This window comes from Parasteatoda tepidariorum, chromosome 4, assembly GCF_043381705.1.
Source record: "Parasteatoda tepidariorum isolate YZ-2023 chromosome 4, CAS_Ptep_4.0, whole genome shotgun sequence".
NCBI lineage: Eukaryota > Metazoa > Arthropoda > Arachnida > Araneae > Theridiidae > Parasteatoda > Parasteatoda tepidariorum.
Genome location: NC_092207.1, coordinates 63,223,126 through 63,239,538, shown reverse-complemented (window position 1 = coordinate 63,239,538; position 16,413 = coordinate 63,223,126). Strand labels below are relative to the sequence as shown.

Below are 16,413 nucleotides of genomic sequence, written 5' to 3'. Positions count from 1 at the left end.
GGCGTTTGAAATAACATAAAAATATTCTTTTGGTAAAGAAGTTAGAGACAATGCCAACATTCAAATATGAAAAGGTACCCCACCATAGAATCTATTTAACATGTCTTATATACTGCCGAGTTGGAATTATATTTTTGTTGTGGTAGATACGCTACAGTACTCCCCCATCAGAATTGTATCTGTGATAGAATTCGATGAGCGGATACCACTAGTTGATCCATTGTTATTTTATATATATATATCCGTCGTTGAACAGCCGTCCCAATTTTGAGTTTACGACTACTACTGTTAAACCCCGTAACCTTGTAATTTTGAACCAATCCAGAAGACAAGGAAACTCCTGGATCAGTACCTCCAGAGGTATTGATTTGTTATGGGAACATGGACGAGTTTGCGACTCGGCAGATTTAACGTACGCCAGTCACCATTTTCTACACGGGAGTCTTCGGCCGGCGGGGATCGAACCCACGCACTCTTGGATATGGGCCCTTTCCATTGTTGTTTTGTGAAAAGCCGTGAGAGCTTTATAAAGATCACCGTACTTTTTGAGAGCTGTATAAAGTTCATGGTCTTGGTTGCTCCTATGTTGCCTTTTAAGCAGTCGAGTGTGCATTGTGTGATCGAGACTGTGAAGTACAATGTCGCAGTCACAAGTAGCAAGTAAACTGTTTAATGTGGACAATCCACTGAAGTAGGAGTTTCCGTTAAGGTAAGCGTGTTTCCATCACGGCCGGGTCTCCAATGTTGGAAGAGAAGTTATAGACAATTCCAACATTCATCTATGAAAAGGTACTCCGAATCGATTTAATATGTCTTATATACTAGTGAGTTGGAATTTATATTTTTGTTGTGGTAGATACACTACAGTTCTTTTTACAATATTTTACCTTTAACATTAATTGTTTTCCTAATGCAATAATTTAGTTCTCGACATTTGTTTTTATATCTCACACAGCTATAATTTACCTTACCTTATTGTAAAGTAATCAAGAGAGTTAGGAAGATTGGTGATAAATACACAAAAAAAAATGTCTTCCAAATTCTATTCCTACTTCAATTTCTTTGAACATAAGTAAAAATAAGTATCATATTTTACTGTCCATTAAAAAACCCATGTCATCTTATCTAGAATTGTGTTAAAACATTTTTATAAAATCGAAATTATTTATTAAAGAAATTGTAAATATCTCAGGATCAAAGCTTTTCCATGATTCAACAAAAAATGCATAGTGAATTTAGTATTGCTATTAGCACAAAAAAAGCGTAAATTATTTTTTCTTTTCTTATGGGGGGGGGGAGGAATAATGTATAATATAAAGCTTATGCTTAATTCGTGTCAAAAGACTTACAAAGTTAAAATTTTTGACAGCGAAATCTTTCAAGAAGGCATCCAAAGGATGATAAGAGCACACACTGGCGTCCATTGTCAACACAGTTCAATAATAGAAAACTAATAAAAGCCTCTTCCCTTTATTAAAACTAAAGTTACTTTTTAATGCGAGTTTTTCGTTATTGATTGACTAGAAAATCGACACCAACGTTCATACCATTTATTCTCTGGGTGCCATAGTAAATTTTTTCTTGTCCTAAGTTGAATGGGACATTTGTCGATGATTTTTAATTTTCAGAAGTCTAAAGTTTGATTACCATTAGCCCCATTTTTTATTTATGCATTTTAAACAAAAAATTTAGTCATTTTTTTTCTGATGTATTTTTTCACGTTAAACAGAATGGTACTAATCCCGAGACGATGGATGTGACTAATAATTTAGAAATTATTAAGAGTTTCAAGTACAAATTCGTAAATGTACTTAACTATGCATCTGTTATTGCTAACTAAATAAGTGGGGCATTGTTTCCTTCATATTTTTTAAACTGGATCGAATGAGACTGTACACGAGTCAATAGGACGAATAGTTTAAAAGTTGCAAGCTGTTTCATGCGAAAAAAGAGCCATGGTTCCCACTTTTTACTTAGCAATCTAGGGACTATCTGAAATGAGATATAATTCAAATTCATATAAATAGTTATGTAAGGTTACAAGATTTTCTTCATAATAAGTGCCATTCAAAGACAATACATTTTGTATATCTATAAAAAATCATTTCAATTTTTGAAATATATGCCTTTTTGATTCGTTTTTGGTCTTGTTTGATTGAGCGAGAAAAAAATACGTATGAAACAATACCTCATTTGTCAGTATAGCAATGTAAGGTATGTAAATAAGTGCTACTTAAAACTTTTAAACTATTAGTCCAATCGTCTTGGGATTGGTCTCGTATAATTTAGCATGGTAACTAGCACTACTTGTTCTATTAACTCGTGTTTTCGTAAAAGCATTCATAGTAATTAATTTTTCGTTAAATAATACTTAGGAAATAATGTCTTACCTGTTTAAATAGCAAAATCAGATGCGTAAGTGGGTATATGTATAAATGTGTACTTTTTATCGATTAAATCCTTATAACTTCTAAGCTATTATTCCGATCGTCTCGGGATTGGTCTCATTCAATCCAGTGGAAAAACATACGTTAGAAAATATGCCTCACCTGCCTACCAAGAAGAAATTTAATTCTCCCACTCAAAAAAGGGGGAGGCATACAGAGGAAAGTTGGGAAGTTTTTGAGTATCATTTTTAACAATATAACAGAGATTTCAATGAAAAAAAAAATTAGGCACTATTTTTTCCGTCAAAAAAGTCTAACTTTGCTGGACTGTAAGGTTGAGAATCAAATTTAGTTTTAAATTTATAAATTCACTACTTACTTTTAAATATTTAAATGCAACCAATGTATATCCATAATATAAGAATAGAGTGTAAGTATTAGACCCCAATTTTAAACTTAACTTCATTTCAATTTTGAATTTCAAAACACCCTCCATGGAAAGTTATACCTACGTGCTTGAACTAGAAACTGTTCTGGACTTACCAGCATTCTCACACATAAAAAATATGATAGCTTGTTATTTTTACTTACTAATAGTCAATACTGATAGTCAATAATATATATTTTTTTTTTAAATTAATATATACTAGTGTACTAGATTGGTAAAGCGGTGTGTTTATCTATTCTCCATAAAGAGTCATTAGAATAAGGCAATTTTTTTCACATTTTTATTAACTAGCAACCCTTAATATTTTATACAACTTTTCTTGAAGGTTTGAAAAATAATTTTTGTAAAATTTTACCCTAAGTAAAAAATACAGGATAATGACGCAGTCTCAAACTTTTTAAAAAATATTTTAACAAAGTGTTTAAAAAAACTTAAAAAATGGAAGAAATGTATTATTTTTTAAAAAACCTACTCTAATTTTGCTTTTTATCAGCAAATACTTTTTATTTTGCTCGTGTTTACTTTTATTTTCTGTCCTACAGATCCACATGAATAAATTTAACAACGTATTCGTCTCTCTAAACTAATTATGGTTCATTAGCAAACAAATTAATGAGAGAATAAATTTCGCAGGCTTAACAGGAATGCCATAAAAATAGTAACTATAGTTACTATCCCTTTCTTAACCAAACACAGAATAAAGCGAAACTAATAACCAATCATTATTTTTTTTTTTACAATTTAATCATCCATTCATAAACCAATCATTATTTTTTTTACAATTGTTAAGAGGTGACGTCGTGAAGTGACGTTAGACTAAGTCTATTGTGGATAGAATCTCTCGGCCAAACACATTACTTTACTTTTGAAAAGAAGTGAAATACCACTGATTGAAAATCACGTGTTTCCTCGTGTTGACAAACAAAGATTGATACCTCGCTGGATTGATGACGTTCATACTTCATTTTCGAGTCAGTGTTTCATTTTCAAACATGCAATTCTCCTGAAATTTACTTACTTTTTTCTATTGATTGTCTCAGAAACTAATTAACAGTGGGTGGTCCACAATGTCAAGATTGCCTCTTAAAACTAGCTGCGCTTTATTGGCTACAACTGCCGGATTTCTGGCATACAAATATATCACTTCGAAAGTCACTAAACTATCAAAATGTATTGTCATTGAAAATGTTGAAGACTGGAACCGTCATGAATCTGAGATTATTTCAGTTTTAAAACATTCCAAAGTCATTGGATTAGATTGTGAATGGGTGAACGATGAAGGAAGGAGAAATTCAGTTTCATTGCTACAATTAGCCAACAACTCAGGTTATTGTATACTCATACGATTATGTTGTTTGCCGGTATGGCTTATACCTGAAGGAATCAGCAATATTTTATTGAATGAAAACATTTTGAAAGTGGGTGTGGGAATATATGATGACGCAAACAAATTGTTTGAAGACTATGGCCTTGAAGTCAGAGGATTCATTGACTTACGGTTTTTAGCTAATGATTTAGAGGAATTGCGAGAGAAGAATTTGGGGTTAAAAAGCCTAAGCCACGAATTGTTGAATATAGATCTAAATAAAAGCAAACGCTTACGATGTAGTGATTGGGATGCACCTGAATTAACTGATGAGCAAATTAAATATGCATCTGAAGATGTAATTGTTGCTGCTCAAATTTTCTTCGAAATAAAAAAGAGAAAAACAGGATGGTTTTCAATTTCAACTTGGAATTTCATAAAAGAAATTACTTCATATATGAATTTACAGTTCAAGCAGAAATATGTTAACAGCGGTGATAAATCTAGTTCTTCTCGACCCGCCCTGCCTTCGCGGTCTAATAAAAGTCGCTACAGCAAGCCACGCCAGAAGCCTATGTATGACAATTGCCAACTTGTGGCACCAGATGGTGAGATACTTTGCAGTTGTGATAAAGGTAAAGCTGAATGGTACGTCATGAAAGGTTTGGGTGAGGTGGTATGTCAAGAACCATTTACAGTGCGACTGAACTTTGAACCTTCTGGTAGACCTACATTAGACAATATATTTTATACAAAAGAGAAATCAAATTGTTGCGTTGTCTGTGGTAAAGCTGATCAGTTTCATCGCAAACTAGTCATACCATCTGAATACCGTAAATTTTTTCCTAATTTAATGAAGAAAAATTTATCTCATGACGTAATATTATTGTGTGTGAACTGTCATAAAAGAAGCAATATTATAGATCAGACAATGAGGCAAAAATTAGCTGACCTATGTGATGCACCCCTTGGCTGTAGAAAAAATGTAAAATTTAAAAGTAATCCAGAATTAATCCGTGTTAAGTCTGCAGCTACTGCTATATATAGAGCAAATGATAAACTCCCAGAAACTCGTAGAACTCAGTTAGAACAGACTATTAAAGACTATTTTAAAGTATCAACTGTAGATGAAGATACGCTAGCAGAAGCTCTGAATGTTGATGTTAATATGCCTAATGATGCTTATATTGCACATGGGCAGAAAGTATATGAATATTTTTGCAAAAATGGAGGTCTGATGGAATTTGAAAGGATGTGGAGGCAACATTTTTTAGATACAATGCAACCAAAATATTTACCTTCTATGTGGTCTATAGATCACAATCACAAAAGGCTAGCAATGCAAGTAATCAATCATGAAAGGGAAATTGACTTTGATACTTCAATTTTGGGAATAAACTCTGAGTTAATAGAAGAGATTAAATCTGAAACTAGCAAACAGACATAAATTTTTAAGTATTTTGTTAACAAATTTAAAAATGACTACTATTAATCAATATTAATTCATTGAAAGTTAGACCTGTTAGAAATTATTATTTCTGCTAAGGAATATGCAACATATACAAAATAACAATTTAAATTTCTAAATTTTTTTGTTATATTTTCGATTTTTAAAAAAAAAGTATTTCTACCTTGTGAGTGATTTATTATGCTACGAAGACTTCTTAGCGACAATTTACATTTTTAATGGTCACTCAGTATAACATTTGGTTACATATTCTTGTTAAATTATATTTGGTAACATATTCTTGTTAAATTATATTAAGTTATTATGTATTTATGTTATTTGTTTCTTGCAGTTTTCACTATAAAATAGGTGAATTTTTTATTTCTGTACTAATTATCTAAAATGTTAATGTACAAATAGGACCTGAGCATGAGAAGGGGTACTTGCCCAGGACTAAATATTAATATTGAAAAGATTTCAATTTAAGGTTTTTACAATTTCAGTTTTACACTTTATTAAAGTTTGTGCTTTGCTGACTCATTCAATTTTTGCTGGAAAGTTTTAATTTTTATACTGTGAAAAAAGTTGCCAAAATGCAATTTATTCATTCTAAATTTACCTGATTGATATATGAAATTTACCTAAATTTACCTCTTCATTTACCTGATATTAAAAGTGCAGTCAGTAATATACATACCACATGTATAAATGCAATTTACCAGTCAGATTCTCAATCGTTGGAGGCTTATTGAATAAATTTAGCATCTGATTGATGCAGCATTATGATGGATGATGTGTATAGCAAAAAGCTTATATGCAAATTGATGTAACTTGTGAAATTTTATTAAAATGAAAGTAATATGAATTTTATTGTTAGGAAAAATATTGGGATCTTTTAACTAAAATTCTACCAGTTGCAATGTTTGTCAACAGATGATGCTATGAACTGAGAGAAACTATAAGTAGGGCTAAAAATTATTGGTATACATTAGTCGAGGACCACTATAAACTCACTTGGATTACCAAGAAATAATTATTAGTGGGTTCTCAGATCAACAATAAATTGCCATCATTCAAGTGTAAAAGATTGGAAATGTTTTACATATATTTAACATTTAATATAATGACCTATTTGTGGTAAATTTATATAAATTTGAACTTTATAAAAACTCGTTTCCTAAAACATGATAAATTCAATTCAAAGGTACACTTAATTCCGATTTTTATTAGCTTCCAAAATGGACAATTGCAGTCAATTTTTTTTATGTTCTTAATGAATTCAGAATGATGGAAAAGTCCTGAAAAACATCTTTTTACCTCCCAAAAAATGCTACTTTTTTAATTAAGAGCAATTAAAAATCGTGTACTTTCGTTTTCAGTTTAAAAAGGAAGTCACGTGACTTTTAAGAAAGTGACGCCATTCGAGCCTGACTCGCGTTTGTTTACACTTTTTCTCCTTGGTGATTTAACGCTTGTTTACGTGCCTAGTTGAACGTCGTTTGTTTTTTTAAAAATATATTTTAAAATCGAAGTGTATTGCTTCTAAAATAGAAGGACACTTTGGGGGAAGATCTTTGATATCTTTTTTACCTAAACTAGAAGCATGAATAAATTTTTGGGATGAACCAACTGATGAAAGTTTAGATTTTTTCCAATAGCATTCTATTTCTGTTGGAGATGGTAGCGAACATTTTCGGTGAACCCAGAAAAGAAATGCTATCATGTGCTTGCATCCTCCTGCGCTGGCCGCACAGTTATCGCACACTAATGAGTTTATGACCCCAGAAGATTCATCACATGTCAAAGTTATTGCATATGCTTTGGTTTTTATTTTATGCTCAGGAGTCATTTTCCCTTTAACAATGCAGATATCACTTTCTCGCTTAACTTGCACATAGCCTATAGCATTATCCCCATATGTTTGTCTTGCTGATCTGAAGTTAAAATATATATATATATATATATATGTGTGAAAAAGATGATTTAAAAACTGAAAAACAGAATCTTATTAGACTAAACAACCAATTGAGACAGACCTGGCCTCCCCAAGGCCATAGTGTCGATAAAGAAGAAGAAGTTTTTTATAGCTTTCCTATGTCCATGTAATATTAGTTTGTGTTAATCGCTATTTCATATCTTTCTTTTCCGTAAAAATTCCAAAAGTTTCTGGAAACCTTAAATTATGAAATAGTTATTTAATATAAAATTTAGTATACATTAATTTTTTCTTTTTTTTACAGAATAGGGATAAAAACTATTATATTTTTTTAAATCCTTCAATATGCACACTATCTGCATAACTAGACGCTTTAAAATATAATGTAATAAAAATCTTTTTGATTTTTAATACATCATTCATAAAATGTACCAGTATCTTTCAAAATGGTTCATGTTATTATTTACACCTTGGATTTAACACTTTAAAAAATATTATGAAGCAAAACTTATTTTTAAATTTAATAAAAAAATTCGATAAAAAAACATTAGCAGGTGTAGTTAAAGTAAAATATACTAAAATTGAAGATGTGTATTTATGTTTGACAGTAGAAAGGGTAAAAATATTCTATAACTAGCTTGCCTCTGACTATTTCTTTAATTTTTTTTATAAATTAGAATCTAATTTTCTTTAATTTTATTTTATTAAATATTAATTTTTGATAAAACAATAATTTTTAATAAAAATAATAGCTTATTTATTTTTATAAAATCGTTTATAAATTATTTTTAATAAAATTGACTTCAATTAATTTTTAACTAAATTAATTTTAATAAAATTGATTGTAATTATTACAAAGTTGTTTATAATTGGTCTTTAATAAAATAATAACTTTAATTCAAATTAATTTTTAATAAAATAATACATTTTATTAAAATTAATTTTTAATAAAATAATTTTAATAAAAGAGTAAGTATAACGTTTATAATAATAATTTTGTGAGTAAGTATAATTATTTGTTTTTGTGAGTAATAATAATTTAGTGTGTAAGAATAGCGTTTAGTTTTATACTTTTATGAAAGTGGAAAGATGTTTTTAGTATACTTAAATCCTTGCTATATTTTAACGTGTACCTATATGTGTTATAACAAATCGCCGTTCCATTTTCACACACAAAATTATTTACAGCCAGGGGCGCCGGTAGAATAAAATATAGGGGGGTGCAACCCTTTAACAAACTACCATCCCCACAAAAAAAAAGATTAAAACTATTCTGTATGATTGCAATTCTTGTTTGATTAATCAATTTTTTACATAAAATTTTATAACTAAATTGCTTTTCTATTTATTTTTAATTGCTTAAAGAAAATCCAGGGTAGTGTAAGTGCACCTCCTTGCCGACGCCCTTATTTACAGCTACAGTTTATAAATAAACAAATTTATACCTTTGAGCCTTTATGCCTTTGATTTCAGGCGAAATGAAATCTTGGTTCGTTCGAAAAAAATCCATAATCATCTCTTCAGTAACTTGCGGCAAATTGTCCGTTTGAGCTTTTTGAAACCCCTCTTCCATTTTGATTCTATATATGCAATAGATTTCAAAATATTTGCTGCTAAATACGCATTTAAATACACGCGGGAAAATTTGGAAAAAATAAGTTAAAGAAGAGCTAGTTAAAACCGCAAGAAAGAAAATACATAATAACAACGGGAAGGTCGTGAGGAGTAAGGCTCTAATGACGTCACACCAATCAGCGGTCGTTTTCGAGTGAGGGCGTTTTCGCTCAAATTAAAATATTAATAATTAAATAAATATTTATTTGTCAGAGTTAAAAATTATATTTTCGTAATCAGGAAATCAATCTTAAGAAGTAATGACTATAATTTGGAAAATTTAAGAGATGCTGCAATTGTCCATTTAATGTTGTATTTATTACTTCTTTTTGTCTCCTGAAAATTTTTTTATAAAAAATTCTAATAAATTTATGTAAGCATATGAGTGAAAATATGTATGGACTAGTGTAATCATTTAGTCATCCATCCTTTGGGCAAGTAATTAAAACATAGCATTTGCAAATATAATTGTGACTAGGGATGTAACGACTAACAAACATTCAGCCACTATTCTGTATCTGACCCATTTGACAAAATATTATTTAGAAAATTATTTTTTTCAACCAAGTTTTTTTGGGGGAAATTTTAATAGATTTAATAAAGAATAATCTAAAATTGTATTTTTTACTAAACATTATTAGAAATAGTTTTTACGCATATTTGTTAAGTTCTGAAAGTCACATGGAAAAGCGAAATTTGAAGAATTGAAACTAGATTACTTTACACTGAACTATGAGTTATGTAATGTTACTTTTTTCTTTTTTTATTTATATTTATGCATTTTGAATTCATCGTTTTTTCAATACTATATGTTTTAAAAAATTGAAAACTTTTTTTTATTTGTTTCATTTTTGCTTGTTTTTCTGTTTCAACTAAGGCCTTTTTGTTAACTTTTCTTTTTATCAGTCTTTTTTTTTTATAACAGCATTTTTTAAAAATAGTTTCTATTGAACGTTATTCTTTTATGGTCCCTTTTTTCTAAAAATATAGCAATAAAAAAATTAAGAAAACCTTTTTTTTTTGTTTCTTTCCTTTTTTGTTTTGTTTCTTTTTGTTTTGCGAGGGATATCATGCAAAGACTTGGTTGGAAGAATTTGTACCATCCTTCCTATTCACCTGGTCTTGCATCATCAGTTTACCACTTCTTCCACTCATTAGATCAATTTTTTAATTATAAATAAAATAACACTTGCTTTATAAGTCAGGAGAATTCTTCGTTTGAAAATTTTATTCTTAAATAATGTATATATAGATTATCCCTTCATTACTTTTAGATGACGAACCACACAACAAAATTTTATAATTGTAAAATTTCGATATGAATTTTAATATGTAACTTAAAAACAGAATAGCTGAATACTAGTTGAAATTATTCATTCAAAATTAAAAAAATACCAAGAAAATGATACAAAATCTATTTATCAACACAAATGATACTCTTTCAAGTAATGCGGATTATTCTTTATTGTTGTTTTCTGTACTATTTTATAAAGAAGAATGTTCTATAACTATTACATTTTTGCCCATTTTGAAATCACTTTTATTTATTGAAATAAAGTAAATGATGTTAGCTTCCCTTTAATTTGTAATGAATTAAAGACAAAAAAAAAATCAAGTATTTTACCGTAATACGCTTATTTGTAACAGTATGCGATCATGGAAGCTATCGGTTGGCCAATTGTTGATATTATAAAGGAATAGAAATATTGAGAAATTGCTCATTAAATGTTGGGCGCATTCTGTTTCAGAATCATTTACCAATGTGCTAGTTGTTTTTTCAAGTTCTGCCTTTTTCTTAGGGAAATTTTGCAGCTAAAAAATGGCGTACTACTCTGCCAATGATTCTGATAGAACTAAGTGAAAACTTTATAAATAAAATCAATAGCCTATTGTGCAGCTCTACAACAACAGCAATAAATAAAAACCTTAAAATATCCTTCCCACTAGAGGGCGTATTCAAGAGCTGCGTTCGCAAATAAAGAATGTTTACGATTAAAAAAAACTTTTAAAAATTCCTTATATTAAAATAAATATTTTTTTCAGCCTTAAAGTTCTTACGCAGTCCTAGAAAACCATTCTATAGAAAACTGTGATCAGATTAGAAAACAAATTATTAACAAATAAATTTTTTATTATAAAAATCATAGCACTCACCTGATTATAAATCTGGAGAATTCCAAAATGAATTGTTCTTCGTTTTTATAATTCTAAGATCTGGATATGAATTTCAATATGTAACTTAAAATCAGAATAGCTGAATTCTGGTTGAAATTAATCGTTCAAAATTTAAAAATACTTACAAAGAAAATGGTAAAAAAAAATATATATATATTTATCAAGACAAATGATACTCTTTCAAGTAATTCAGATGATTCATTATTGTTGTTTTCCGGATTGTTGTTTACAGAAATATATACTATTCTATAAAAAATATTCAAAAACTATTACAATTCTGAAATCATATTTATTCATTGGGTTGAAGTAAATGTGGACTTGAATAACTTCACTTTAATTTATAATGAATTAAAGACAAAAAAATATATATAATTTACCGTAATACATTCATATATAAAAGTATGCGATCATGAAATCAGAGGCTGTCCGTTAAAATAAGAAAGGAAAAGAAATATTGAGAAATTGCTCATCAAATGTTGGGCGCGTTCCGTTTCAGAATTATTTACCAATGTTCTGGGTCATTTTTTCATATTCTTTAGAAAAATTTCGCTTCTTATAAAAAAAAAGGAAGGAAAAGAAATATTGAGAAATTGCTCATCAAATGTTGGGCGCGTTCCGTTTCAGAATTATTTACCAATGTTCTGGGTCATTTTTTCATATTCTTTAGAAAAATTTCGCTTCTTATTTGCTGCTGAAAAAAAAAGCGTCCTACTTTACGAATGATTAAACTTAATAAAAAAGAGAATGATAAACTTAATAAAACTTAATAAAACAAGAGCCTAGACCAAAGATTGTATAAGGGAGAAGATGGGAAACTCGCGAAAGTCGTAAGAAAATCTGGCACAATGCCAGCGATTCGTGTACGGCGGAGAAGTTTGTCTCCAGGAGCGCAGAGCAATATCATCCTTAGTTTTGGAAGGAGAGTTAGGAGAGAAGCACATGAAAAATCAATTAATATAATAATATGACGATAATTTGACAATTATCCCTAACAAGTAAGTGCGCTTTGTATAAAGTATTTTCTGTTGATTTTTTTCTCCTTGTTTTCAGTTTTGATAAAGATTGAAATCCTCTTTTTTTCTTTCAATATTTTTCAGTAATTCTTCTGTGTGCAAAGCAAAGAATTATGATAGATATGCTTACTGAAATGAAAACAGAGCGGGTTATCCAAATTTAAAATTGTTTCACTTTTCTCAAAATATCGAAATGTAAGTAAATAGTTAAGCATTTCCGCAGATTTCAGTGTATTATTTTCCAATGATTGATTATATGAACCTATTAGATTAAACTGACTTAGAATTGTAACTAATGCTAATTTATTATGTCTGGTTTTAATTTTATTTGGTTTTTAAATTCTATATATAATTCCATAAGTGCGTTTACCTTTTTTGGTCGGAATTAAATATTTACAAATGAAATTTATGTACATAACTAAGTAAAAATTTAAATAAATGTTTTTCAAGAAATGTGAAAAAGATCTTAAAATTTTTGAATTTTCATTACATACATGAAATTATTTAAATAGTGTTAAGTGTAAAAAGTGTTACTTTTTTATTCATATAATATTTATAGAGTAGTTTATTGCTGTTATATATTTTTTTATCTGTTAGCTCTAAATATCCAGTAAACAGTACCTTCTTTACCTCTAGGCACACTAGGGCAATGCCGGGTTACCCCGTTTTTTCAGGGGGCCCTAGAGAATATTCCTTTTTTTTTTAAATTGCATTAAAAAGAATTTAAGAATAAAAACATTACCTTATATATTTTCTAAAATAAATTTTTATAGAGTATGCATTTCCCCCCTACAAATGGTGATTGCTTATCAGACACCAATAATTGGATTAGTTTATCACCAAGAAAAGTTAAAAAGTCTACCGAAAACTATTTTTCTTTGTTATAATGAAAACTTTAGGCCCTCGTGAAATTTTAGGTACCTGGGCATTGTAAGATGTTTTAATAACTGTTAAGTTTGATAAAATAATTCATAATTTTTGAATATTTTTTTTTGATTTGTTATACTTTTTCTGTTTATTTTAGTTATTTTAATTGACTTCTATGGTTTTTGAAATTATTTTATTATATGAGGATTACAACTGGTTAGCATATAAATTTTTTTAAAATTATGTATAGTTTAAAAGTGCTTTATTTGAGTTTTTGTGATAATCAAAATGAGTTGAAATTATTGTTGAAGGGGGCGTTGTTTTTTCAGTTTTTAGTGTTTTCTTTTCTTCTACTTGCTTTTGAAGTTGATGCTTGACCTGTGACTTAGTAAGTTTTTATTTTTCTGATGATTTTGATTGAGTTTCTTTTCTTAATTTGTTAATTATTTTGAATGTTTCTTGTTTTTCCTGGACTTCTATATAAAACCATCGGAGTACTGAGGGAGATATTTTAAGCATTTGCTTCTCCCTCAATTAGAAATGGTTTTGTTTTTAATGGCTACCGAGGGCCGGTACCCCCTGAAGACGTCGGCTTCGGTAGTCATATTTTTATTTCCTTCGTTTCTTTTATTGATATTTTTTTCTGAAATTTCTGCTGCTTCTTAGCGCGTTTTTTTCAAAGAAGTTTTATCCTTTTCGAATTTAATTATTTGTGTTTTCTTTCAGTATTGAAATTATTGTATCATACTGTCCCTGGTCAAATTATTAGACGCACTATAAGATTCTATGTAAAATCTTAATTACTCAGGTGATACTATACAGCTTTATTGGCGATCGAAATGGGCTGCAGGTGGCGTAGAGCAGAACTCTTTTCCTATGGCAACACTTCACATGCTTTCCCCATTAGCGTGTGGAAAGTCATAGAGGAAGGAAGTACGTTGGTTTCTCTCTTGATTTTCATATAGATTAAAATCTTTTAACTTGAAAAACTATATGGAACTGAGAACTACATTAAACATAGTTCTAAAGAAAAGTATCATGGAAATTTTAAAAAATATTTTTATTAAATATAAGGGAAAAATATTAAGATGGGGGAAAATATCGTAGTACATTCTTATACAACTCAAAAGAGGAGGAGAGGGAAGGGAGAAGGGCTAAAGGCATGAAACCGGTCTCTCCCCAGATGGCGTATTCGAGTGTTGCGATCGCGAATTGCATTTACGCGGCTGAAACCGGTTTTACTTGTTGACGTTTGTGTATCAATTAGTTAAATTAGGCGATATATAATATAAATTCGACTAAATGTTATAAAAATGCAGATTATTTATTGTATCAGGTACTGTATTATTATATTATAATAATTAGGTCAAATTAAAAGACCCACTGTAGTTTTTTAATAATGACATGATTTGCACGAGTTTACATACTATACTTTTATAATTAAACATACATGTTAAGTTATTAATGTAATGCATTTAATTACAATTTAATTATAAAAGTATTAACATACATGTTAATACTTTTATAATAAAGCATACAAATGGGTTTTTATTCAGGAGATTTTTCATATACCTCCTATTTGTATTTATTTTTAACATATTTCATTACAATGTTAACCAATTTGATACACTAACGTAAACAAATGCCAACCGGTTTCAGCTCCCAAAAAAAAAAAAAAAAAAAGTTGTATAGTATCACCTGAACTTTACATCGAATCTTATAGTGCGCCTAATAATTTGGCCAGGGACTGTATCTTAAAAATGATTTATTTTTTGTATGTGAAGTTTCTTAGTTTGTTTTTAAACATTATGACACATTATAGGTCTAAAATATTTTTGTGACCGGGGGCCCTGCATGCTATGAAGATGGCTCCGCCAGTTAAACATAAATTTAATTAATTTGTTATTTAATCACCTAATGAATTGCTTTGTTATAAAATTTCCTTTCTAAATATTTTCTTTAAACACTGCCTGCTTTTTTAAAACTATTTAATAAAATATTAATACTTAACAAAAATAATGCATTAATTTTTTTAATGCCATACAGTTTAAGTTCCGTTGTCGAATTAGACAGCATTCTTATTGTCCTATTAGCACTTTAATTTTACTGTGTGATTTTAGTGCATTTTTTTTATAATATTAGGTGCAAGAAATGGTTAGAGGCCAGCAAAATTGCATCGTTACAGAATGTTGATACTGACAGACTAACTACACAACAGATGAAGATTGAGTTCAAGGCATTTTAAAGTTGAGGATTATGTATCAGAAAAAATGCATAGACTTGTTCCTGGTGCAGTTCCAATGAACCAATATTGCATCTTTTTAATTTTATGTTATTTTATTTCATAAGCTTGTTCAAATATTTATTTATTGTATAAAATGTATACTATTTTATTTGTGCGATTTTTATTTTATTGAAAAGTATTTTCTTAAAATATATAGCCAAAAAGAATTTTTTTTTAGATAAGTTTAATAAAGATAAAACAAATTCTGCAACAAGTGTCTTGTTTATTTTTTTAAAACTCTAAATATGTGTAGTTTAAAATTTTTTATATATAATACAGCTTTCATATATATGGGGAACACATGGGGAAAATAACAAATAAAAAAAGTTTTTTTTTTTTTCAAGGGGGGAATGAATTTTTATTTTTTAATAAAAATTACTTTTGTTAAATAAATATTTACTACTTTAAAATAAATTATAATTCTGCTAAATTCGTGATCTGAAGAAAAATTAAAAGCAACATCGCATCCGAATATAATAAACGCAGAAAATATAAGTACATTGGGTGACCGTTCTTCAATAGCTCTTGACGATGGCTTTCCTGCATTACACCTTCAGCGCCCAAGTTGAGGGGAAAGATCGTTAGGAGCCCTAGACCCCGCTAGGATACTTTGTCACAAAATATTCGCGCATGCGCAAAGCATTCGATACTTTTTTACAAGACATTCGCGCATGCGCAAGGCATTCCCAATGTCATGCACAAGTTATTCTAAGTAAGCTACAAGCTTGTGAAACAGCATTGAAAAATGCGGCGTTAATAAACGGGCCAAATTCAAATACGGACCCCATTCAAAATTCAAAATAAACGGGCACCTTGGTTTGCCAACGTGCTTTTGTTTACGTGATTATTTAATCACCCATAAATTTTGTTTAATTTATTTTTATTTAAAAAAAAAGTTCTTTTCAGAACTAAACTTTTTACTTTTCTTTCAAATTG

The 16,413-nt window shown here is 29.2% G+C and overlaps 1 protein-coding gene and 1 long non-coding RNA gene across 2 annotated transcripts; both read left to right on the top strand.

Annotated features, from left to right (window-relative positions):
* Positions 1-3,681: 3,681 nt before the first annotated feature.
* Positions 3,682-10,152, top strand: LOC107453867 (exonuclease 3'-5' domain-containing protein 2). Its single transcript, XM_016070870.4, has one exon. It carries the CDS (start codon positions 3,903-3,905, stop codon positions 5,586-5,588), a length of 1,686 nt encoding a protein of 561 aa, XP_015926356.1. The 5' UTR covers positions 3,682-3,902; the 3' UTR covers positions 5,589-10,152.
* A 1,553-nt stretch (positions 10,153-11,705) lies between these two features.
* LOC139425370 (uncharacterized) lies at positions 11,706-12,788 on the top strand. The gene is made up of 2 exons (XR_011636598.1): positions 11,706-12,308; positions 12,411-12,788. It is a non-coding gene; the product is annotated as an uncharacterized lncRNA (long non-coding RNA).
* Positions 12,789-16,413: the final 3,625 nt, after the last annotated feature.